Below are 23,882 nucleotides of genomic sequence, written 5' to 3'. Positions count from 1 at the left end.
AGGAACTTAACTCCCACTGAGATCTGTGAATCCCACTCCGGGCTGCATCACGGCTCTGTCTGCAATGTTTACACGCCTTTTTTAAATTTGTGCCTTAAGGCCATGTTCAGGTATCTTAATTCCATCCACCTCACTGTGCCGGGTGCCTCACTCAGCACTTCCACTCCCCCTTCAGACCCGGCTCTCTAGCCCAGGCACAGGGTCTCAGATGAAACGCTGCCCTCCAAGTGCCACCCTGCATGCGTTTGTTCAGTGGTCAGCAAGACAGCTCGGTCTGACCAAGGCTCACTTTTATTATCAGTCCTGCCCAAGTGTGAAACGAACCCACCTGACCGAAGTAAAGGAGAAAAGAATCTGGCATCAGCACCCACAATGCACTGATTCTTTGCCCAGAGAGCCAAGATCCTCGCAGACACTCACCAGCGTAAATAGCAATAGGTGGCTTCCACGTTGTAGTATTTGCTCCCAGCCAATGTCCCCAGCTGATTAAAAGGCATGCCTGTAATGAAAGAGAGGGGCAACGGAATTAACTTAGAATCCTCCAATGGCCCTGCTAGAAAGCAGAGCCTTTCTTCCTCACTCTATTTCATGTGAGAGCGAAAGCAGGTGGCACAAACAATGCTAAAAAGCTGCAGTACAAAGAACTGGACTACTCGATTCTTTCACCACCTTTTTTTTTTTGGCTTTACGGTGCTTTTGGATCCTCTGCACCTTCCTGCTGGCTAGCTGTGTCAGCAAACAATTCCTCCTCCACCTCTGTATTAATAATGACAAGGCCTTGACTCCGTTATACTGTATTCCTCTTGCCATAGACAACATCTTGTCAGCATTTAACAGTTCTGTCCCACCTCACTGCACTACATAAATGTTGGTCAGTTTTTGGTATTTGGGATCAGACTGAACAAACACCTCAGCAAGAATCCTGCAAAGACAGCATGGAGAAAATATCTTTTTGGAACAACATCCTTTTTGCGATAAGACAGCCTCCCAACTCTTGCCACACCGTGTTCTCGTAAAGTAGTTCCTTTAAAAAAGAGACAGGAACACATGAGACTGGGGGTTAGAGGTGGCAGTGGCAAGGCACAGAGATAAGCAATAACGCTCTGCTTCTGGCAGTGGGCAGCTGGATCTTCTCTTAGCCAAACACAGTTTTACCACATCCATGGAGTCTGACCTTCTCAGATGAGTAAGCTGAGGCCATGTGGGAAGACAACCTTTGCTTTATCTCCTCTGTTTGGCTTGTCAGCAAGAGAGAGCTTCTCATAGAAGGAAGTGATTTTAACCAGAGAATAAAAGCACTCCTCTCTCAGCAGCAGGTTATAGACCTGAACAGGGCGCTACCACTACCATTGTTTTTAGGTTAGGGAAACGTGATGTTAATGACCAAAATTTACGGTAACTCACTCACCAATTTGCGGTGCAACAGAAAGGGCTTGATAGTAAAACCGCTCAGCCAGCAGCTCTGTGTCCACTCCTGCCAGTTCGTTCTGATAGCGAGCTGAAAGAAAACCACACACTGCAAATCAGAAATCAGAGGCCAGCACCTTCTCTTCCCTTCTGCAGAGGTGCAGTTTCCCTGTGAAATAAAAACACCCCAAAACCAGAAGTACCGATCAAGAGCCAAGCTTGGCAAAACACAGAAATGTCCAGGGCTTCCCAGGCCTGTTTGAAACACTTAACTACACTGTCCCACACATTACAATCCCTGCCATCTCAAGCGAAGGCGACATCCCTCCACGCCTGTGGTAGCATGTAAGCAAAAAGAAGAAATTCTTCTCCTCCATGTGCTAAGTGCTGATTCATTTCTCCTTGAAATAACTCAGTGTTGTACTCCATTTCCCAGTACCTCAAACAGACTATATTCTACCACAGCACAGTGTGAAACCTAAAGCAAGACAGCTGACCTAATAAAGCACAAAACACTTGGCCGTGGCTAGACTAAATTTTATTTGGGTGGCAGCGGTGGATCACAGACACAGAAGTAGGCATTTTGGAAACCTTAGGGGAAAGCACAGCGAAGAGGCGAGCACGTTTGTCTCCCACCAGCCAGGTATGTCACTCTTACCACCCCCATGAAACATTTATTTGCAGTGCATTCCTGAGCTGATTCACGCACGATAATGCACAACAGGTTTCAAGAGCTTGAAGGCTGCTGCTGCGTGTCAAGCACATTTACCCATGACACACTTCAAATAGCTGTTTTTCACACCATTACGTGTTTTCTCACTGCTTTCACACCCACACGTCCACCATCAAGAGAGAAGTTGACACACTTACCACACACTTCAGGAGGTCGTGACTGTGGGACAGACAGGTCTGCCATAGAAAGGATGACACACAGCCAGACACAACGACAAAGAACCTGGGGCTTTGCCGTGGCCCATCGCTCCGGACTGATTCACAATAATGCTTAACAAAGCTGATTTTCAGTCACACTTCTCACGACAGCGGCTCTGTAAGGCAACCTTAAAGCAAGCCTCAACTGCGAAATCAGCCCGCTTTGAGTTTCCTTCACACCATCCAAGCAACATAACTGAAAGCAAAGGCTTCCATTCCTCAGCATTCAGAGATGCAGCTGTTGGCTAAACGCAAAATTCTCATCTACTGGCACACACACAAAAAGCTCCTGCAATCTGCAGCAGTTCAGTTATCGGCGAGGATTTCAGCCTTTACTGATGAACGTGTGCAAGAGAAACCAGCACCTGCTAGTAACTACGGCTGGTGACTTACGGTCACGGGCTCAGTGCTGCCCAGGCACCAGCTTTAATGTGTTAAAGGGTACCCTGAAAGACGCTGCTGCTCTTACCTAGATCTCCGAGATAAACCAGACATCTGTGACATGCCATCTGTGCCCACTCCATCTCCTTCTCCGACGCAGACACGGGTTTCTTGCAGCCTACATGCGAAATACGAAGTCACACACACCGTTGGGTACAGGCAGCTGGAAAGACACACGAGCAGCCCACGCCCCTGCCTGAGACCCCCAACATTTCACCGGCTGGAAACCCAAGATCACACGTTCAGACCACACCGTGGGCTGTCGTCTGCGGCCCCTTACAGGCAAGCAGTGGTTCATCCTCGCTGTCAGAAAGGTGACGAATGCCGTGTAGACACTGCTGCTTGCCTCCTCCCCGCTTCCGCTCCCCGCTGATCAGGGGCAGCGCGTGTCACGGCGTGGCGAGCAGTCACCGGAATGACCGTCGCTCAGACTTTGCCTTAACGGTATGCCACAGAGAGCTGGCGACGCCTGCACTCAGATGAGAGGACAAAGGCCAATTCCTGTCTACAAGGCACGTGACCGCGTTAACACAGCGCTGAGCATAAGCTAATGAGGCCTGGAGAGGCTGATTTTGTTAGCATGGCTAATGAGGCCTTTGGATAGGAGCTGGCGCAAATCCCTGGAAGCCAGAACAAAGGCTGAGCACGCCTGCACCTGGCGACAGCATGCAACGCGGACATACCCTCCCTGACACTGAAGGTGGAAATGAACTCTGTATCAAGACTGAGATTTGGATTTCGAATTGTCAAAAAAAAAAAAAAAAAAGGAGGAAGAGAAGTAAAAAAAAAAAAAAAGGAGAAGTCGGGACAGCAAATCTGTGTTGCAGGCAGGGCAGCCACAGTCAGGCAGGGAGAATTTGCCTCCAGGGAAAAACAAAAAACAAACAAAAAAAACACTTCAGGTAGTAGAAAGTGTCAAAAGCAACAGGGGAAGGCTCCAGCCAGCTGACCTGACCTAATTTAAGCTGTGAAATGGGGCTCAGTCCCCAGGAGGGGCTGCAGCTGGGAAGCCACAGTTTCCCACCTCCGCATCAGCACTTTCTCCCCAGCCCGTGGGTTCAGCTGGAGCTCAGGAGGCAAAGGTACCGCGTTTGCCCTTCCTCTCCAGAATTCATTTACTGCCGCTGGGCAAGCCCAGCGTCACGGACGCAGTCTAGGTTCAGTCTTCCTGTTGCCAAGGTCTCTTCTGGAGGAGAAAAATCCCTCAAACAGGAATCCCAAAGGAAGATTTTAAGATCAGTCCAATCTGCAGCCTGAGTTGCTTTCCTCTTGGCTTGGTTTAAAAGGGTGGAAGTGATATCTGGAGGCTCAAGTGACCAGTGAGGAATGGTTCCCACTTACCGACAGGCACTGAGTCACACAACACCACCGCACGGCCTCGAAAGCTGCGTCCAAACACGCTACTGGATCTATCCTCCCTTTCCTTTTTCCTTTTAATCTTCTCATTTCCCTTTATATAACAATCAAGTTGTCACCACCCCAATTTGTAGTTCGTGCGGGATTCTTCCACGTCTATCTTTTCGGGATATGCAAGGTTCCATCTGAATTATTAAGTTACATATTTGTCTGCTGCATCATTTTAATTCTAGAGCCCAAACACATTGAGAAACCTGAATACAGGGAGCCTTTCAAATGTGATCACACCACAGGGCATAAACTGATCTAGAATGTGCATTTTGAAAATTTATTAATTCTGCCGTGCTGAGATACATTTCTAAAATCAACAGTTGCCAGGGACATCTGCCTTATCAACTGACATTTCAAAGCCGATCATGATACAATCATCTCCCAGAAGCTAAGAATAGGATCCCAGCAACTAAAACGTTCTATTGCTAAAGGTGTACTGACTCTGATTTCTGTTGTCCTCCCCACTGCTAGCTTGAAAAACGCCACTTAAACCCTTGCTAATACAGTTCCCCAAAATTCGGACGATCCATTTCTCAGCTGGACTCACCTCAGACAGAAACAGGTACCTTGAGGTTGCTGAGCACAACCCAGGAGCAAAGATGAACAAAGTATTGCAAGATAATCCAGGATGTGAATCCATATACAGCCTTGAGCTGTTTCAAGACAGCGAATGCTTACTCCTCCTCTCCTAACAGCTAAGATACTTCCAATTATCCTGCATCTAAGGGCACACACAGAAGTGGTTAGCTGAGGCAGCTAACACCCAGCTTGCTGTGCTATAGGAGCTTCCTCGTCTTCTCAGCCCAAGATTCAATGGCAGTTTCAAAGCTACACGTGGTACATGTACGAGTAGGAAGTACGTGGGGGAGTACAGATAGAGGGGCACCAAGAGCAGGAACCATGTCTTACATCTAGTCAGTAGGGCATTCTGATAAAAAAACATGTTGATTTCAAGGACCCGTTCCCCCAGCGGCCCATTTGTCCGCTTTCATTAAGCTCTTCTAAAACAATCTGTACAGTCAGAAGTACTCTGCCAAGCCTCCAAATTATTTGGAAGAAATTCTTTGATTTACTCTGAAGGTGGTGAGGCACCGGAGCAGGTTGCCCAGAGAAGCTGTGGATGCCCCATCCCTGGAAGAGTTTAAGGCCAGGCGGGATGAGGGTTTGAGCAACCTGGTCTAGTGGAAGGGGGTGTGGAATGAGATGATCTTTAAGGTCCTTTCCAACCCATTCTATGATTCTGCGATTCCATAAAAATCTGCCATCACCAAACATTTACTGAAGGGTTTTCTAACAGAATTTTCTTGCTGTTAGAAACCCTTCTAGCTTCCAGAGTTTAGTATTAAATAAATAAAAAAAAAAAGCATTATGGAAAAGAGAACAGGGAGAACAGGACAGGCTGTTCTAATCAGATAACAATCTAATCAGAAAAATAAAAGACAGCCCCTTGAGTGCTGAAACAAGGATGGACTAGCACAAGCGGAAGCCTCCTGTCTGGGATCCAGGCCTTCCCCAACAGCCCCAGACACTGAACACCAACCTATTAGAGGGTCCGTGACATGCGTCCAGTCGATACAGCACTGCAGCTCCAGCTGATAGTGAGACTGGATGTAGAGGAGAAGGTGCTGGTAAAATCCTATGCCAGCAACTAAGTGAGTCCGGTACGCACACTCCAGAGTGCTGCGGCTGTGAATGTGCTGGAGGAAAGAGAGGTGAAAAGACGTTACTGCAGTCCAGGTAACATTTTAGGCTGGAAACCCAAGTTATATGAAGCAAACCAGTGGGCAGCTCAGCTTTAGTTGGTTTTGCACAGTTCTGCACCTCCCCTTGCTCAACAGTGTTTTATCTAGTAGTATTTACTAAGGGTCAACACCAGGAAGGAGAAACACTTGGAGCAACAAAGAATAAAAGTAAAATCAAGGTGGCTGGTTAGAACACGCCTTAATTACATTCAGACAACCAGCTCACCAGGAGACAGTTCACAGCATTAGAAAATACAGTGTGAATAGTTTGTATTTTCCAGTGACCAATTCTAAGGGGGAAAAAAAAAATATCAGCACTGACAAAGCCTCGTAAGTCCATCACTGGCACTCATTCTACATGGAAAACGTGTTTTGTGAAGTTGGAAAGACAAAAATTAAGTAAATGATGCTGGAATATACTCTGCAATGGCAGCCCTCTCAGCAGATCGTTAGAAGTTACCTGCCCACAGCTAGACAAAAAGCGTATGTCAGGTCCACAACTGAAATTCAGGACTGCCCGGTGTTCAGATAACAACACCTCCAAGCAAATAAAGCTTTTAACTTGGTCCGACGCACTGCCTGGCCAGAGGCTTTCTCATGCCAGAGCAACAGATACTTACCTTTTTATTTGTTTTAATGAGCTGGATAACTTCATAGTAAACTTTTCTCCAGAGCAGTTCTTCTGCTTTTCTTCCATAATCCACTGGATGCAAGAACATCAGCTTCACACACAGCTCCCGCAGCCTGAGAGAGACAGCAAAGAATTCGTGTTTAGCCACAGCAGCTTCAAACACAGCTGCCGCTACACGAGCAAAACCGAGGGAAATCTGAATTAATTACGATGGATGAGCTAGGCTATCTGACGATGGCACAGCTTGTGTTGCTCCCACACAAGAACATCTGGAAAAGCCTACACCAAACCAGTTACCAGGGCTCAGCTGGCCACCAGTAACTTCTTAAATTGCAGTAATGTAAAAAAATTGTCTATGACCACAGGCTAGAAAGAAAAGACAACCCCACTAGGTATCTTCTGAACCTGATAAAAGATTTATCACGCACACACACACAAGTTTCTACATCACACTTTTTTTTTTTTTAAGATAATTACAAGGAAGGCACCAGCCAACAGCTTATTTGTATTACAGTGGCACCTGGGAAAGCCTCCAGCCACAGACTCTGGGGCTAGGTGTTGTTCAAATACCTGAAATCTAGCCTCTGCTCCGAAAACCTGGAGGAATCCGTTCTCAGTGGGTGCACCACAAAGCGAATACACTGTGAAACCGTTGATTCAAGACGTCCACGTGTTACTCCACGTGGGTTTTTCCAAAGAAATACAAAAAAGGATTGCCCTGCCCAACTTACTTGTTCCTCAGGCTGATGTTCTCTGGCTTGAACACTTCCTGATACGCTGCCTTATTACCAAGGATGAGATCCAGTCGATGAACAGCCTCTACCACTGCTCTGCAAGGGAATAAATACATACAGAGGAGCTTCAGCGCGGGTTATCTGAGGTTATTTTACAAGGTCTGGAGTCTCTGCATGGAACCACACATTTCATTCGTTGTAAAATGAATTAATTCCCAATGATCGCTGTTTTGATAGGGCGAGTCAAACTTCCACCAATTCCTGCTTCCTTACCAACTGATCTACAAGAGAAAGCAAGTTATTCGCCAAAATTTCCTCACCTTCGTTACTATGATTCCTTAATTAAAGGTCTTAAAGATCTCTAGATGACAGGTAAGAGAGGGATGCCAAAAGAGTCTAAAACAGGAAATTTTTACCAGCTTTTCCCCCTGAATGTCAACTAAAAGACAGAACAAGCCACCTGGAAGCATCCAAGTTGTGCAAAAACACTTGTGTGAGTTGCTGCCTGAGACTTCTCCTTGAGGAGGAATGCCGCCGCATGTAAAATCAACACCCAACAGTCCGAAGCTGCGAACAAATCAGCCTACAATTCCAGGACACCACAAGGAAATAAAACCAGCGACTTAGAGAAGCATTAGTGCTGAGAGAAAGCGCTCGCGCCGATATCTCACGGCCAGGTCGCTAAAGCAGAATCGAACAGCCGCGTGAAGCCCCCCTTTACCGAGAGAGAGCACCCCTAAGCCTGTGCTTGAGGTCAATAAACTGACTCCTGAAGCTACTCCACTCCACACGCTCCTCTTTTAAGAAACGTGTGCTCCAAGCCAAGCCAGCCGTCGGCTATCAAACCCCCCGGGTACTTGTTCTCTCCCTCCACCTCGCATCTTCCCACTGTTCCTTGTTTGCTCCAATTCCTCCATCACTCCTACCGCTGCGCTCGCAGAGCTGACGGAACAAGGAGCTGAAGATGTGCTGCAAGCACATGGTCAGACCGGCCTGTGCAGAGCCAACCTCTGCAAGGCAGAAGGGGTGGATGCTGCTGCCAGTTTCCCCCCGAGAAATCTCCATCCTCTGCAGGAAGCAAACTCCCTGGCCATGCTCACAGCGCAGGGGAACTGCTGGTCCTTTTCTCAGACGGGCGTCGTGTTGCGGACAGGGCACTCGCGTGGCATTTGCGAGTAAGGGCGTGCAAAACCATACGCACAGACCGAAACCGTCAGCGCTTCCTTGAAAACCACAGGTCTCACTCCAAGGTAACAGTTTCAGACGGCAGCCCCTTACCAGCACGGCAGATCTCCCTCCCAAATGCACTGCACCCAAAGGAAGGAAAAAAAAAACAAAACCCAACACTTCCAACCATCTGGGAACTCAATGAGAGGTGTCCCATCTCATGCTACGTCTTGGGAAGCCAGGAATAACTGAGAAAAAAAAATTTGCTTTCAGTAAACCACAGAACCTGACAGGAGGAGAGGAGTGTAGGGAAGACTGTCCTACACGGCGACTTGGGAGATCGAAACACCGCGGAGCGGAACCGACTTCTTCCTAAATAACCACGGAGAAAACCGAGAACAGAGTACAAGTCACCCAGAAGTCTGCTACTACCCTGGATGCCCACAGCCACTTCTGCTCGCTAGCATCTTCCTCACGTGGCGTGAAGACCCTCTGCAATCCCTAACAACCCGACACTCGCAGGAGCGAGAAAAGCAAGCAAGGAAAACGCGTTTTCTTTGGCAGGTTAAGACGCCGAATACGAAGCAGTGAAGCATTCATCCAAGCTCACGGCATATCGATGGGGGAAAAAAAAGAAAAATAAACCTCCACACACCCCTCGCTTCCCCAAAAGTCACCTCCCCAAAGCAGCAGGCAAGAAACACACCCTGACTGCAACCTGCGCCTCGCGTCCCATCGCTACCTCCCAAAGCCCTCCTGCAGCAGGAAGCGATCGGCGCTGTTCACGGGGAACTGATTTGTTTCCTGTGCAGAAGGGTGAGCAGAAGAAAGGGGAACTGCCGATTCGTTTGATTCCCAGGGAGAAGCAGAGGCAATCTGGGATCTATTCCCAAAACGGGCAGTCTCTCCGTCTTCAAAAGGGCTGTAAAAATGCTTTGGCCGTACGCAGAACCGGCAGCTGCCGGGTGTCGGACACCAGCTCGCACGTCACCGACGCCACCAGGTGGGAAATGACTTCGTGGCGACTGCCGGCAGCGGGCACCTGCACCCAAGGACACAGCCAGCCCCTGGGGGAGCGTCACACGTGCAGGCATGAAACCACGCGTCCAAATCCACGGGTGCACGTTAACGGTACCCAAAGGCCCAACACTGGCCCCTTCTCCTGGCATTTATTAAACTCAGGTTCCTTTACGGGTGCGTGGCCCATGTTCTCTCACTGCTCGGCAGCTGACACCCCGGACAAGCCTCTTTTTTTTTTTTAAATACCTAAAAAGGTGTCATAAAGCCTTGTTAAAAGATCCTCTCGAGTCCAACAGCGACGGAAACGCATCTTGACACTGCGCAGGAGGACACTGGGGAAGTGACCCAGAACGCGTTTGCCAGAGCCCCCCTTCTGGTGCCTACCACGCAGGCAGCACGATACGAAACCGCTGGCTACAAAACGCAACCAAGCAGTTAAGGAAAGAAGCCCACTGACACGCACCGGGGCTCTCAAACGCCTGCCAGACGCGAAGTACAGAAAGGTTTCCTTCCAGGGACGTTGAAGGGTATCTCACCGGACCCTCAAGCACAAGGGGAGGGCATCCGGGAGGGCGCCCGCCTCACAATTATCTCCCACAACAGCCAGACACGGCCACTTGGAGACACCGGTCCCTTTTGCTATTTTTTTTAGGGGGTTCCTAAAAACTTGGTGGCTCAAAAACCGCAGGGCAGCAAGGTTTGCCTCGTGGGATGCAGGTGCCTGTAGGGCACAAGGCAGACACCCCGAGCTCTCCTTATTAGCACAAGCTCCAGGAGGAGGCAGAGGCAGGAGCGGGGTCTGCGATGGCCAGCGGTGACTTGCAAGGATCAGACAGCCAGCGGGAAGGGAAGGGGACACAGGGAGGACAAAAAGGGACCGGAGCCAGCCTCGCTTCGAACGCATTAGGCGACACCAATACAGGCGCTGCAGACCGTGCTCTAATTAAAATGCTATTTAGCGTTTGTGCTTTGGGCGGCTGAGACCACGGGCTGAGTTCTACGCGGCAGTCAAGAGGCCAAATTTCGTCTCAGGAACCGGTTTTGTGCCTGCTGGGTTTAAACCTTGCTTCCAGGCAGCACATCGGAACCGCGGAGGTGGCAAATCAGAGAGCAGGCGATTAAAAGAACCGAGCGCAGCACGCCACGCCAAGCAGAGCGGAGCCGGTCCGACGCCGAGTCCCCTTCGGCCAGGCAGAAACCGATCCGACGCCTTCCATGCATCCCCACCGCTCCGGGATGGGGCGACATGGCAGGGAGAGTTATTTGTCCTCTATTTCTTTATTTCATGCCATCACCAAGAGGCACAGACTCGGAGGAGCACGACGTTTCTCAGGGAGAGGAACTGCGGCCGTTCACTTTACCCTGGCACGCGTCAGCGCGCAAATAACACCGCCCAGAACAAGGCTGGCAGGCGAGAAGAGGAGGGCAAAGCCATGCTGGAGCTGGCAGCTGCCCAGAACGCCGTAAAAAAAAATATCCGGTCACCCTAAAATAAGAAAGTACATCGTAACAGCAGCCAGCGTAATCCAGTTGCCACATTCTGAGGTGAAACTCAGGGATTATCGGTCGGGGAAGAGTCAAAGGGAACAGAACAGAGACACTCAGCGAGGACCTGAGCTCGACTCCCGCAGCAGGCGGCCGCAAACCTCAGCCCGTGCCAGCGCAGTCTGTAGCTGGGTGACACTCAGCAACATCTGGGATTCAAAAGCTCGCTTTAATCTGGCGGCCAAAAGTTTCCAGAGGCTGTCAGCCACCGCGCAAAGCGCCACGTGCCTCTTAAAGGAGAGTAAGACGCCGCTTCACCTAACTGAACCTCGGGCTGAAACGGAGAAGAATTGTCAAGGGACTGGTTGAGGTGGAAAGCTTGCTAGGGGAGCTATCAACGAGGCAGCAAGAAAATTCGTGGCTGCTGCAGATATTATAAACCCTGCGCTGAAACCACAACGCTTCCAGCTAAAAGACGACAGAGATCCCCAGGAGCTGTAGTTTTGTTGTTCTGCTGCAAAAACGCCGTAAGAAATCCCTCCCCTCATTCTGCCGCAAGAAGAAAACCACCTCCTCCTCCTCGCCCTGATGACCGGTCCCACGTCTGGTCAAGGGATGCTCGCCCGTGAGCTCCAGCAAGGCGGCGAGGCGCCGCTCGTCAGGCGATCATTGCCCACGCGCCTCCCTCACCCGCTGTGAGCGCGGAGGAAAACCCGTCCCAAAGCACGCCGAAGGAGGTTTAAAGAAAACGCGTTCCGTTTCGCCACACGCGTCCTCGCCAGCCCTCTCCGCTCGCCCCAGCAGGCGACAGGAGGCGAGGCGCTGTGCTGCACTAGCTCAGCCTCCAGCAGATGCGGAGAGAAAACCCCCGGGATCCGGTGGGGTGCCTCGGTCTGGCAGCAGAGAGGGATCTTCCGCAGCCCCCGAGGTGTTTCTGGCGCGCTAACGGAGCCCACCCCTCGGGTTAAGCCATTTTACCACCGACCTCGCAAGAAGAGACAGAAATCCACCTCATCTAACCTCAAAGGGCAAAGAACAGCACGAAGAACCTGGACGAAGCACGCCAAGGCAACAGCTTTTAGTCACTCCAACCTGAGATTTTGTGCTTTGTGTTTTCAGTCGAGGATCTTGCCGGGTTTCTCAGAGGGAGGCAAGTTTAGAAGAGGGCGACGAGGCACGGAGAGATGAAAGGGCCTGCCCGATGTCACCGAGCAAGGCGGCAAGACGAAAGGCAAACGGGCCGTGCCTAAAAAAAAATCTGCGCCTTCGCCACCTCGTTCACCTCTGAGAGCACGCTGCCGCCCCTCGACTCACCCACGAGCCTGCTTTGCTGCTGGAGAAACGGAGGCAGAAGGGGGCAACGGTTGGGACGTGCTCACAAAACGAGGCATCTGCGGAGCACCTCGGCGCCGTGCCTCAGCCCTGCTGGGCCGGGGAGACCGGGGCCACCAGAATTTGGCCTCGAAGCCACCCAGGCAGCGCAGGGACGCGAGCAGGAGCAGAGTCCCAGGGAGCGCTTCTATCACGCGGGCTCGCAGCAGCCGCAGCCTTGCCCTCCTTCCAGCGGCCCCTGGCCCCAAAAACCTTCCAGTTCTTCCCCCGTGTGCCACCGACGCCACGCACGCCCCGTCGCGGCCTCCCCTTTCCCTGGGTGTCCCGAGGGGGCAGGACATCTTACCCATGTCCTTCTGCAGCCTCGCATCTCCTACCCCGGCCCTGTGGACCCTGCACGACTCCTTCCTCCACCCCCCATGTCCTGACCCATTTCCCTGCCCCCCCCATGCCCCCTTTGCCTGCCCCCCTTGCTTACCCCCTCACATTTTCCCTGGCTCCCCTGCCTTTCCACCCCCCCCAACCTTGCCTGGATCCCCCCCCCCTTCCTTCTCCCACACCTCCTTTTTTCCTTTTGTTTCCACTCTTTTCCCTGGGATCCTCCCCCACCTCCCTCCCCAGACCTCCCCCCTCAAATTTCCTTCACCCCAACCTTCCCTAAACTCCACCGTCCCCTTCCCCGGTTCCCCCAAACCTTCCCTACATCCTGCCATCTCCTTCGCCCCCTTCCCTGAGCATCCCCCCGATATCCCACAGACCCCCCACGTCCTCCCGCCAGCCCCTAACCCTCCCATAACTCCCCCACGTCCTCCTCTGCCCCCCCAGACCTCCCCTGACCCCCCAATCTCCCTTCCCACACCCCCAGCCCCTTCCCCCCGATCCTCCCCACTTTCCTCGTACCCTCCCACCTCCTTTCTTTCCTCCTGGTCTCCCCGCTTTCCCCCTTTCCCCTCCCCTTCCCCTGATCCCCCCCCTTGTCCCCGTGATCCCCCCAACCCTCCCCGCTCTCCTCGATCCCCCGATCCCCTTCATTTCTCCCAGTCCCCCCGATTTCATCCCGCCCCCACCATCCCCCCCCTGCTCCCTGGGATCCCCCTGACGCCCCTGATCCCCCTCGGTCCCCTCGATCCCCCCCAGCCCCCGTGATTCCCCCCAACCCTTCTCATCCCCGTGGTCCCTCCTGGTCCCCTTGATTCCGCCTGATCCCCCTGCTCGCCCCCAGCCCCCTTGATCCTCCCCAATCCCCGGGATCCCCCCTGATCCCCCCGATCCCCCCCAGCCTCCTTCAACCCTCTCGGTCTCCTCGATCCCCCCCCCGGTCCCCCTGATCCCTCCTCACCACCTCGGTCCCCGGGATCCCACCCGGTCCCCGGGATCCCCCCGATCCCTCTGATCCCCCCCGATCTCCCCTCACCCCCCCCGGTCCCCGGGATCCCCCCGATCCCCCCCGGGATCCCCCCGATGCCCTCCCAGCCCCCCCGATCCCCCTCAGCCCCCTTCAACCCCCTCGGTCTCCTTGATCCCCGCCCCCCCCCCGGTCCCCCTGATCCCCCCTCACTCCCCCGGTCCCCGGGATCCCCCCGATCCCCCCTCACCCCCCCGGGATCCCCCCGATCCCCTCCGGTTCCCTCCTCCCCGCCCCCCCCGGCTCCTCACCGGTACAGCCGCTTGGTGTGCAGCACCTTGGCCTCGGGCTCGCCGCTCTCGCTGCCGGCCCCGCCGCCCTGGCTCATGGCTCCCCGGCGGGGGCGAGGCCCGGCGCCGCCCGCCGCCCCCCGCCGCCCCCTCAGCGCCGCCCGCGCCGCCGCCGCCGCCGCCCCCGGCCCCGCTCGGCCGCCATGGCTGCGCCGCTGCCCCCTGCCCCGCGCCCGCTCTCGCGAGATCTCGGCGGAGGGCAAACATGGCGGCGGCCGGGCCGGCTTCACCCCGCGAGGGCCCGCCGCTCGCCGCGCCAGTACTTAGTGCTGGCAAACGGGCCGGCCGCGCCGCCCCTGAGGGCCGCCAACATGGCGGCCGTGCCAGTACTAAAGGCTGGCAACATGGCGGCCGGGCCGGCGTCACTCCGGCGGCCCAAGGGGAGGGGGGGGGGGGAACGGCGCCGGGAAGCGGGGCCGAGGAGGCGCCGGCTGCTGGTTCCTTGGGCTGCTTTTTCCCCGCGGGTCCCGGGGGGCTTCCCCGCGGCCGCCTCACGCCGTGGGTCGGGCAGGAGCTGTGGGGCTGGGCCGCCTGCCCGCTGGCTTCCCCGGACAGCCTCCGAGTGCCCCCCGGGGTCGCCTAGCACGCCCTAGAGGCCCCCCAGGGCACTCCAGGGTGCACCCCGAGCCTCCTAACGCACCGCGCGGGCAAAAGAAGGAATAAATAATAATAATAACTAAATAATGTAAATAAATAATGTAAATAAATAATAAATTCTCTTCCTGGAATCTAGTGTCCTCCAGCGGAACCGCAAGGGCTCTCGAGTGCACTCTTGCGCACGCTGCGAGCCTCCTGTGGTCCTCTGCTGCGCTCTAGATCCTCTGCAGGTCTACCAGGGACAACAAGTGCCCTATAGCTCGACCAGAAAGGCTTCCAGTGACCCCCAGTTTCCTCTAGGATGCCCTAGAAGCCTCCTAGGGCACCCTGCGGTGCTCTTCAAGCCTCCTCTTTAACCCTAGAGGCAAAACAAGGACGCTTCCTGGAATCTGGAGGCCTCTGGAGGACTCGCAGGGCTCTAGTGCACACACGCGCAAACTGGAAGCCTCCTGTGGTCCTCTGCTGCACTCTAGATCCTCCGCAGGTCGACCAGGGCCACCCAGAGCCCTCTAGCTCCCCCTGAAAGCCTCCCAGTAACCCCAAAACTAACCCTAATTACGACCCTAGAAGCCACATACGGCATCAGTTTCTCCCATCCAAAAGTGCTCCCAACGGAAGCCTTTGGGTACACCTGAACTCCCTTGGGAAGCCTTTACACAACCCCACATGCAACAGGACTCTGCACCTTCTCTCTTTCCAAACAACCCGTAGCCCGCAGCGCCCGGGGCCAGCGGTGCCAGCATCACCCTGTGGAGCTGCCCGGGGCTGGGACCCCAGGGATGGCAGCGCCCGCACCCCGGTGCTAACCCTCTGCTTCTCCTCCTTGCCCCCCTTCCCCGCAGAGCGGCTCCGGGCAGCGCAGCCAAGGCAGCTCTGTCCCCCAGAAATCCCAGGCCAACACGTCTGCCTACAACAGCTACAGCTGGGGCGCCAACTGAGTAAAAACCTTTTTTGGTTTTTACTCCTTTCTCCCTCCTCCCCCTCCCCGCACCTCCTGCTGCCCCAGAACCTCTCGGATCCAAAGGAGTGGAAGCTGCGAGTCACCTACAGCAAACCCCCTTATTATTAGGAATAAGAACAGTAATTGATATGAACAACATTGTAAGATGAATTAGTTGAAGTGTTTTTTTTGTACCGTGTTCTAAATTCAATGGATAAATGTGTCTTGTATATAAAAACAAAAACCCCACGCCGTCCTGCAGTTCCCTCATTTCCGTACCCCCGCCCCGCTGCTCTCTGCGACCACCCCCAGGAGCTGGGGAGGGCCCCCCCCCATTTTCTGTTCTCCTTTTGGTCTTTTTTGTTTTGTTTTGTTTTGTTTTGTTTTTTCTATGCAGTCCAGATCTTGTATTTTTCAGTTCAAACCGCTCGCTTCAACTGCAGCCCCCGCGGGGGTTATTTACTGAGGAGAATAAAGACCACAAAGCGACGTGTGTCCTTTCTCATCCCTCCCTGTGCCCCGGGGGGGTGGGGCGGCAGCGCTGGTTTTGGACCCCCCCCCGGTGGGACCCTTCTCCCCTCGGGCCCCCCAGGCTCCCAGCACAGGGATGTCACCGCCTGGCCCTACTCCCCCTGCCTCTGCCTTGGGAGCCGCGCTCTGGTGTTACTGGGGTTACTGGTGTTACTGGGGCTGCTGGTGGTGTTATTGGGGTTACTGGTGTCTTACTGGGGTTACTGGTGTCTTACTGGGGCTGTTGGTGGTGTTATTGGGGTTACTGGTGTCTTACTGGGGTTACTGGTGTGCTACTGGGGCTGCTGCTGGTAGTGTTATTGGGGTTACTGGTGTCTTACTGGGGTTACTGGTGTCTTACTGGGGCTGTTGGTGGTGTTATTGGGGTTACTGATGTGCTACTGGGGCTGCTGGTGGTGGTGTTATTGGGGTTACTGGTGCGTTACTGGGACTGCTGGTGGTATTGGGGCTACTGGGGCTGCTGGTGGTGGTGTTATTGGGGTTGCTGATGTTATTGGGGCCACTGGTGTTGCTGGGGTGGCCGCTGTGTTACTACTGTTACTGGTGTGACTGGGGCTGCTGGTGTTACTGGTGTGGTGTTATTGGGGCTACTGGCGTTACCGGGGCTGCTGGTGCTACTGGGACTGCTGGTGTTACTGGTGCTACTGGGGCTGCTGGTGTTACTGGTGTGCTACCGGGACTGCTGGTGTTACTGGTGTGCTACTGGGACTGCTGGTGTTACTGGTGTGCTACTGGGGCTGCTGGTGTTACTGGTGTGCTACTGGGACTGCTGGTGTTACTGGTGTGCTACTGGGACTGCTGGTGTTACTGGTGTGCTACTGGGGCTGCTGGTGTTACTGGTGTGCTACTGGGACTGCTGGTGTTACTGGTGCACTACCGGGGCTGCGCCCCCCGGCAGGCCCCAGGCCCCCTCCGCTGCCGTCCCCTCCCCAGGAGCGCCGGGGCCGGGCCGGGCCGTGGCGGGGGGGCTGCGGGGAGGCCCCGAGCTCTGTCCCGGCCCCGTTCCCGTTCCCGTTCCCGGTGCCGGGGGCGCTTTGCGGCGGCGGCGCTTTGCGGCTGCGGCGCTTCGCGGCCGGGCCCGATGAGCTTTTACGACGCCTTCCGCGGCTTCTTCGGGCTCCCGGGGGGCCGCAGGTACCGGGACGGGCCGGGGCCCCCCCCAGACTCCCCCAGTTCCCCTTCCCGGTCTCAGCGCCCCCCCCCCCCCCGCAGGCCCCGGGAGCCGCTGTTCGGCGGAGCGCCGCGGGACGAGGACGGAGACGAGGACGCCGAGGGCCCCCCCCGGCCGCCGCCCCCCGATGGCTTCGGCTTCGGCCCCGGCGGCGGCCTGGAGGAGCTGCTCCGGGACGCGGGCGAGCTCCTGGGCGTCTTCGGGGGAGCCTGGGCCGGGCCCCCCCCGGCCATAGGTGGGAACGGGACCGGGGCTGGGCACCGGGGGGGGCCTCGGTGGAGCCCCCAGGCCCGGCCTCACCCCCCCGCCCCCGGTTGTGCCCCGCAGAGCCCCCCCTGCCCGGCCCCGGCCCCGGGCGGCCGCTGCGCGACTCGATGCTGAAGCACCCGGACGGCCCCGAGGGCGCCCGAGACCCGGCCCGGCCCTGGAGCCCCCTCCCAGGGGTGCGTAGGGGGGGGCCCTGCCCTGCCGGGGGGGGGCCCTCGGGTGGCGGAGCCCCCCCCTCGGGCCCCGGCACTGGGCTCCGGTGACCGGTGCTGGCTTTGCCTTGCAGCTGGAGGACGCTCACCCGGCCCCCCCGGAGCGCAGGGAGGACCGAGGTGGGTGCGGGGGGCGCCTTTGGCAGGGGGGGGATCGGGGCCAGGCGCCCCTTCCCCGCACTCACCGCGCGGCCGCCCCGCAGATCTGGACTCGCAGGTGTCCTCGGCGGGGCTGGGCACCATCCTGAGGCCCGACGAGCCCCAGCCCCGCTCCTACTTCAAGAGCGTCTCCGTCACCAAAGTGACGCTGCCTGACGGGGTGAGTGTGCTCTGCCCCGTGACACCTTGTGGGTGCCCCGTGACACCTTGTGGGTGCCCCGTGACACCTTGTGGGTGCCCGGTGCCAAGACGTGAGTGCCCCATGCCACCGTGTGGGTGCCCTGTGCCATGGCGTGGGTGCCCTATGACACCTTGTGGGTGCCTCCTGCCATGGTGTGGGTGCCCCGTGACACCGTGTGGGTGCCCCGTGACACCGTGTGGGTGCCCCATGACACTTTGCGGGTGCCCCGTGCCACGGTGCGGGTGCCCCGTGCAGGCGGTGGAGGAGCGCCGCACCGTGCAGGACAGCCACGGCCGCCGCGAGACGACCGTCACCCTCCGGAGGGGCGACCAGGCCTTCATCACCACCACCAAGGAGGACGGGACGGGCAAGGACTGCCGCGAGGAGGTGCTCAACATGGATGACCGTGAGTGGGGCGCCGAGGGGGGCTGGGCGCGGGAGGGGTGAGGGGAGCGGGACGGCGCCCGGCGAGCGAGCCCCCCCCCCGCCCTCCAGGGGAGCTGGCGCAGTTCGCAGGCACGTGGCTGCAGCAAGACGAGCTCCACGCTCCCACCCTGAGCGACCCCTCGTCCGTGCTGGGCACCTTCTTCCGTCGCTGGTTCTCCGGCTGGTAGCCCTGCCCTCCTGGCAGCTGCCCCCGTACGTGAGAGGGGCGTGGGGGCAGCGGGGGGGCTGCCTGGCCTTGCCAGGTGCAAGCCCCTTCTCCCCGCCCGTTTTCCTTGCAGGTGGGTCAGGTCCTGCTGGGACGCAGCGGCTGCGCTGGGGGCTGCCCCCCCTTCTGGGGCACCGCCGCCTTTTGGGGGCGAGCGTGTATATGTGTACAGAGCAATAAAGTCTATTTATGCTAACGGTGGCGTGCGAGGCTCCTTCGGGCGCGGGGTGGGCCGGGACCCCCCCAGGTTTGGAGGTGGGGGTCCCACTGCAGCTCCGGGGGCTGCCCTGAGGGCGCAGCCACCCACGGGGCTCCTCTGCCCTGGCCCCGTGCCCGCGCTGCTCCCTGCCCGCCTCCCCCTCCTGCTTCATCGCCTCCCCTGGGCCCTTCTTGAGGGCCCTGGGAGCACTTCCAAGGCCTTTTCATTAGCGCTGCCCGCGGCGGCGGTGGCTTGGGAAGGGACCCGGCAGAGGAAAGCAGCGGCTCTCCGGGTGGGGAAAGCTCCCACACCGGGATGCGGGGCAGCGCGGACTTCATGCGGCCGCCGGGGGATCCTCGGGGGGCTCCGGCACCGCAGGCAGGGACGGGTGGGAGCAGGGACGCGGCTGCTGCCCGCGGCCCCACGTGGGACTCTGGTCCCTACGAGACCCTGGAGAGCCTTGCAAGGTGTCTGGCTGCTCTTAGAGCAAACTGCAGGGCCCTGGGTGGCCCCTAGGGTGCCCTGGAGCACGCTAGAAAGCCCTGTGAGGCCGCAAAGAGGCCAGCAGATTATAGGAAGTGTCCTTGGGAGGCCTCTAGGGTGCAAGAGGAGGCTCCTAGGACAACCTAGAGTGCTCTCAAGTGCCCCGGGAGGATTCTAGGGCACACTGGGAGACCTGTATCGGATGCTAGACTGCACCGGGAGCGTTGGGAGGCACGTACGGGGCACTGGAGAACAGCGGGGGGGGACTGGGATGCCTGTAGGGGACTGCAGAGAGCACTGGAGAGTCCAGCAAGGTCTTCATGGTGTGCTAGAGTACACTGCAGGGCCCTTTGAGGCCTCCAGAAGGTCCTAGGGAGCACTGCAGGGCCCCAGGATGCTTGAAGGCAGCACTGGGAGGCCTCTGCGGCATCCTCGAGGACACTGGAGGTCACTGGGAGGGTTTCAGGGAGAGCTCGAGTGCACCTGGTGCTCCTTGTAGACACGTGAGGACTCTAGAGTGGATTATAGATTGGTGGAAGGGCTGTAGTGCTGCCTGGAAGGACTCCAGGGCACCCACGAGGTCCCTGGAGAGCGTTCCAATGGCTCTAACTGGTTTTAGAACAAAATGTGGGCCCCTGGGAGGCCTCTGTGGCGTCCTGGAGTACACTGGGGAGCTCTGTGACGCCTCGAGCAGACAGCAGATTGCAGGAAGCGTCCCCAGGAGGCCTCTGGGGCGCGAGAAGGGTGCCCTGCATTAGACCTTTGGTTTCAGGATCCTTATCGACACCGCGGGCTTGAGCAACGCAACCGGGCTGTGGGGGGCATCTGCTAACCTCACAGGAAGGGCTGAAACCCGCGAGATAGTTATCAGAAGGATTTGTGGCACGGAAGAAGCGAAAAAAAAAAGCCTGCAGGACCAACTCGCTTGGCATTCGCAGGTCTCGGACACGGTCGCTGGTGGCACCTTTAATGGAGGAAGGAACGTAAGGGTGCAAGAGGCCACAGGCTAGGAGAACGCGGTGCTTACACAGTGTTATTGATGCCGCTGGCCAGCCCCACGTCTCTCGTCGCTGTCCTCGTCGGGTGGAGGCGCCCAGCTGCACGGGGAAAGTACAGGACCCACCTGGCTGCTGCTCTGCACCGCAGGAAGCAGCTCCGGTGGTGCTGGGAGGCAGCGAGCGCCCGCGTGGACGACAGGCGCAGACAGCAAAGGGTGACCCGGCCACGGGACTCGGAGCCAAACGCAGCGGGGAGGAAGAGAGCCCCCTGCCTCGGCAGGGAAATGCCCGCGGGGGCAGCACCAAGGCACCCGCAAGGAGTTCGAGGGCAGGGGAGGAGTCAGAGAAAGCTGCTCGGCCCCAGCCTTGGGCCCCGTGCCAGCACGTGGCTGTACCTGAGCTTTTCGGCGCCCGGTCAGACGGCTGAACGTCGTCTTCCGAAGCCATCTCAGAGGCTGCCCGTTTCACCTCCTGAACCACCTGGGAAAGACAGAAACGGTCGCAGGAAGCAAACGCGGCGGCGGCGGCTCAGCTTCTCCAGAGGAGAAGGAGGCCTGGGTCAGAAGCTCGCGGCAAGCGTTGCCTGGAGGGATGCAAGAGAAGGAAGGGCTGAGGAACAGTGTCTGTGCCTGCAGCCACAGCGCAGACGCGGGCCAGGCCCCGCACCCTTCTCTCCACCCTCTGCGCTTGCCAGGTCAGCCAGGAGCCAGGCTCCGGCCGCCTGGGGTTCTGCTCATCCCGGCCTCCTTTCCCAAAGCGCGGGATCACCTTCGTCACGCTGCTGAGCTCTGCCGTCAGCGAAGCCACCTGCTCCAGCAGGAGCCGTATCCTCTTGCCTTGGACCTCCATGGAATCCAGGGAGTTCCTGCAGCCAACAGGAAAGCAGTAGATCTCATCAGAGGGCAGCCTGTCCCCTCCTGAGAGCTTCCGAGCCCAGCAAGGAGGCTGTGCTTGGCTCTCCTTTCTTTCTCTGCGTGAGTGCTCCCCTTCATCACCAGGTTTAGCGAAAGGCAAAGACCCAAAAGACACACGGGAGCCCCAGATGCTACAAAAATGAGTGCGAGTAGCCAGAGGTCAGCTGAGGCTACTGCACGAAACCAAGTCCCGCTCAGGAAATGTCTCTTACCGCACAGACTCCATTTCTTCCAGCAGCTTCTGGAAAGGAAAAGCTCTCTGTTAGAGAACCGAAGCTGCTGGGGCTCCCCACAGGCTTCCCCAAGAAGACACAGCAAAGCTGCTGCTTCCTGGGGTCGCTCCACAGGGAAGCAGAGCAGCCAGAGATTGACCCAGCTCCCATCAGCAGCGCTCCTATAGGAGCTGCCTGTCCCACAGCAGTCACCCACCTGGGCCGCTTTCCTTGCCCCCGTCTTCCAGGCCAGCCGCGAGGTCCCGCAGCAAAGCGCGCCAGCTGCTGCTGTGCACGTCACCGAGAGATGGTTATTTTGCTGGGGCGGCGAACGGTCCCCGTGGTCACGTTGTCTCCTCCTGCTGCCGTGTGGCAGCAGGCGAAAGGAGGACGTGGGGAACGTGGCTGCTGCCAGACGTTTGCTCGTGAAAACTCACCAAGGGTCACTGAGACCACGATGAAGATTTTCAAGAACTCCTTCCTGTGCAGGGTCATCTTTTGCCTAAAAGGGAGGGAGTCTTGTTGTTGTTGTTAATGTTCCAAGCCTTGGGCAAAGCCCTCTGTGGGTGGATTTCCACTTGCAGTCTGAGAAGAAGCTGTTTTGGAAGCCTGCTGTGGAGAGAAAGCTGAGCGGGCAGCCCCCAAGAGAAACGCTCCTCCTGTCCACACTGTCCAACGCCGCAGGCAGATCTTCCCCAAAGGAAGGGCTCCAGGAGCACCTTCAGAAAGGGAGCGGGAATAACCCAGGGAAGTAAACGCAACTACAGAACGGCAACGGCAGCGCCTGAGCTTTGGCCAGCAGTAGCCACGGTGTGCTGGCCGGGCAGTGCCCGCTGCCCTCCCCTTGTCACCCTCTGGCCCGCAGCCATCCCATTTCTCCCCCGGTCCACGACAGAAACGTGTTGTACGTACGCAGCAGAGGTGCAAGTCTTGAGGAGGCTCTGCAGCACGAGGGCCCTTGCCAGACGGTGAGCAGTGCTGACGACCGTCCCTGGGCGAGGAAATGAGCGCACAGTCAGGTCTCTTGCCCTGGATCCCCACCAGAGGCGTGCCCCAGAGCAGGGCAGCCTGTGGTTCTTCTGCCACAGAGGAAATGTTGCTGGAGCGATTTCCCCGGGCACAGAGGAGCTCCGTGGGTTCACCCCAGAGGACTTCGGAGCAAGCAGCAGCGCCCAGCTTACCTGCAGCTTCCGTGGCTGTGCCATGCCGCCTTGCAGGCTCTTGGCTGGCAGAGCCAGGAACTAACTCCAAAGAGTGCCTCACCTCCTGCAGCCCAACCTGCACGTGGAGGCACCTGCGGGAGGAAAAAGACGGAGCCTGTCTGTCCGCAGGAGCCACAGCAGGCAGGAGCAGCCTCGACAGAGCCCCGTGCCAGAGGACAGGGCTTGGGAAGCCTCCCAGGGGCCTCCCAGCTGCAGCAAGAAAGGGCAGCGGAGCTGGGTGACTTTCAGGGGCCTCCACAGGTTCCCTGGGCGACCTGTGCCAGTGCCTCACCACCCTCTGAGTAAAGAAGTTCTTCCTTACATCTAATCTAAATCCACCCTCAATAGCCTCAGGCTGTTCAGGGAGCAGGGACAGTCCCCTACCACGGCCTCCCCCCACAGGACGCTGGTGGGGTCCCCGTCCGCACGGCCACCCCGCTCAGCCAGGCACGGCCGTGCTATGACAGGAGCGGCCCCAGCCTAGGGCTTGGCCTCCCCATGCAGCAAAACTCGGGGCTTGGCCCCCCCGTGGGGCAAAACTCGGGGCTTTGCCCCCCCTGTGAGGCAAAACCTGGGGCTACTGCCTCCCAGCAAAGCCTCAGCGTCGCCCTCCGTCAGCTGCCCAAGGCTGACCCCGCTCCACCGGCCGCCTCGCTCTGTGTCCGTGTGTCCCTGCGTCCACAGGTCCCCCTGCCCACGGTTCCACCCCGGCCCAGGGTGGGAACAACCCGACTCATACCCGTGGCTCGGCCCCGCTGCCTCCCCTGCGGCCTCGCAGGCGGCCCCGCTCCGCGAGGGGCCTGGCGATGCCCCTGGGCGCCTCTTGCGGGGAGCCCTCCTCGCCATCTCCGGGGCTCTGCAGACCGCAGGCTCACCCAGGGGGGAGCGCAGATGCCTCTGAGGTCACAGAGATGCCCCCTGAGGTGGCAGCTGTGGCATCACACCGGGGTCTTCTTCCCGAGGTTCTTCAGAGGTTCTTCCTCCGTAAAACCCAGCCCAAACGCAAAGGCTCGCCGTGGTGCCCGTGTCATTTTTACGTGCATGTTTCACGTCTTGGTGAGAAGAGGCATTTTGTTTTATTGCACCGTTTTGCGGGCTAAACATATTTTGCAAGCATGAAACGGAACGGGGCCCAGACAACAAAGCACTTGGTGCTTACTTCTTCTCCTGTCT

At 57.4% G+C, this 23,882-nt stretch overlaps 3 protein-coding genes across 8 annotated transcripts in view; 1 reads left to right on the top strand and 2 right to left on the bottom strand.

The window, feature by feature from the left end:
• The window catches only part of SMG5 (SMG5 nonsense mediated mRNA decay factor), a 30,268-nt gene extending 16,157 nt beyond the window's left edge, over positions 1 to 14,111 (bottom strand). For both annotated transcript variants that reach the window (XR_013942495.1, XM_080570119.1), the window contains exons 1-7: positions 13,953 to 14,111; positions 7,290 to 7,388; positions 6,548 to 6,671; positions 5,726 to 5,882; positions 2,807 to 2,896; positions 1,409 to 1,498; positions 421 to 499 (exon numbers count right to left, since the gene is read on the bottom strand). Coding sequence is in view for 1 of the 2 variants with exons in the window: in XM_080570119.1 (XP_080426245.1) it covers positions 421 to 499; positions 1,409 to 1,498; positions 2,807 to 2,896; positions 5,726 to 5,882; positions 6,548 to 6,671; positions 7,290 to 7,388; positions 13,953 to 14,029 (716 nt within the window). In the remaining variant the exon portion in view is untranslated. The remainder of the gene's footprint in view (positions 1 to 420; positions 500 to 1,408; positions 1,499 to 2,806; positions 2,897 to 5,725; positions 5,883 to 6,547; positions 6,672 to 7,289; positions 7,389 to 13,952) is intronic.
• A 2,907-nt stretch (positions 14,112 to 17,018) lies between these two features.
• On the top strand, positions 17,019 to 18,897 carry LOC308183771 (HCLS1-associated protein X-1-like). Of its 2 annotated transcripts, XM_080570153.1 has the most exons (8): positions 17,019 to 17,193; positions 17,272 to 17,465; positions 17,558 to 17,673; positions 17,784 to 17,829; positions 17,913 to 18,028; positions 18,305 to 18,455; positions 18,545 to 18,688; positions 18,775 to 18,897. In XM_080570153.1, exons 1-7 carry the CDS (start codon positions 17,141 to 17,143, stop codon positions 18,661 to 18,663), a joined length of 795 nt encoding a protein of 264 aa, XP_080426279.1. In that variant the 5' UTR covers positions 17,019 to 17,140; the 3' UTR covers positions 18,664 to 18,688; positions 18,775 to 18,897. The 2 variants fall into 2 exon arrangements, with proteins under 2 accessions (XP_080426279.1, XP_080426280.1); XM_080570154.1 differs by lacking the exon at positions 18,545 to 18,688.
• LOC308183770 (uncharacterized protein) lies at positions 18,887 to 23,851 on the bottom strand. 4 transcript variants are annotated; one of them, XM_080570152.1, is made up of 9 exons: positions 23,449 to 23,851; positions 22,689 to 22,801; positions 22,420 to 22,498; positions 21,945 to 22,009; positions 21,725 to 21,795; positions 21,508 to 21,536; positions 21,150 to 21,246; positions 20,777 to 20,861; positions 20,286 to 20,480 (listed from the first exon to the last, which is right to left on the bottom strand). In XM_080570152.1, exons 1-9 carry the CDS (start codon positions 23,553 to 23,555, stop codon positions 20,407 to 20,409), a joined length of 720 nt encoding a protein of 239 aa, XP_080426278.1. In that variant the 5' UTR covers positions 23,556 to 23,851; the 3' UTR covers positions 20,286 to 20,406. The 4 variants fall into 4 exon arrangements, with proteins under 4 accessions (XP_080426277.1, XP_080426275.1, XP_080426276.1 ...); XM_080570151.1 differs by having other exon boundaries at positions 18,887 to 20,861; positions 21,508 to 21,533; XM_080570149.1 differs by having other exon boundaries at positions 18,888 to 20,861.
• Positions 23,852 to 23,882: the final 31 nt, after the last annotated feature.

This window comes from Anser brachyrhynchus, assembly GCF_964034855.1.
Source record: "Anser brachyrhynchus genome assembly, chromosome: 28".
NCBI classification, from domain to species: domain Eukaryota; kingdom Metazoa; phylum Chordata; class Aves; order Anseriformes; family Anatidae; genus Anser; species Anser brachyrhynchus.
The sequence above is the reverse complement of the archived record's forward strand: the minus strand, read 5'-3'. Positions and strand labels throughout refer to the sequence as shown.

What these genes read in the sequence shown, in the direction of transcription:
- LOC308183771 (XM_080570153.1), top strand. Translation starts at nt 17,141, where the DNA reads ATGAGCTTTTACGACGCCTTCCGCGGCTTCTTCGGGCTCCCGGGGGGC. An exon ending in CCTGGAGCCCCCTCCCAGGG is followed by an intron (nt 17,674 to 17,783) that starts GTGCGTAGGGGG and finishes TTTGCCTTGCAG; the next exon opens with CTGGAGGACGCTCACCCGGC. An exon ending in GGAGCGCAGGGAGGACCGAG is followed by an intron (nt 17,830 to 17,912) that starts GTGGGTGCGGGG and finishes GCCGCCCCGCAG; the next exon opens with ATCTGGACTCGCAGGTGTCC.
- LOC308183770 (XM_080570149.1), bottom strand. Translation starts at nt 23,555, where the DNA reads ATGGCGAGGAGGGCTCCCCGCAAGAGGCGCCCAGGGGCATCGCCAGGC. An exon ending in AAGACTTGCACCTCTGCTGC is followed by an intron (nt 22,010 to 22,419) that starts GTACGTACAACA and finishes CCTCCCTTTTAG; the next exon opens with GCAAAAGATGACCCTGCACA. An exon ending in GGGCAAGGAAAGCGGCCCAG is followed by an intron (nt 21,537 to 21,724) that starts GTGGGTGACTGC and finishes TTTCCTTTCCAG; the next exon opens with AAGCTGCTGGAAGAAATGGA.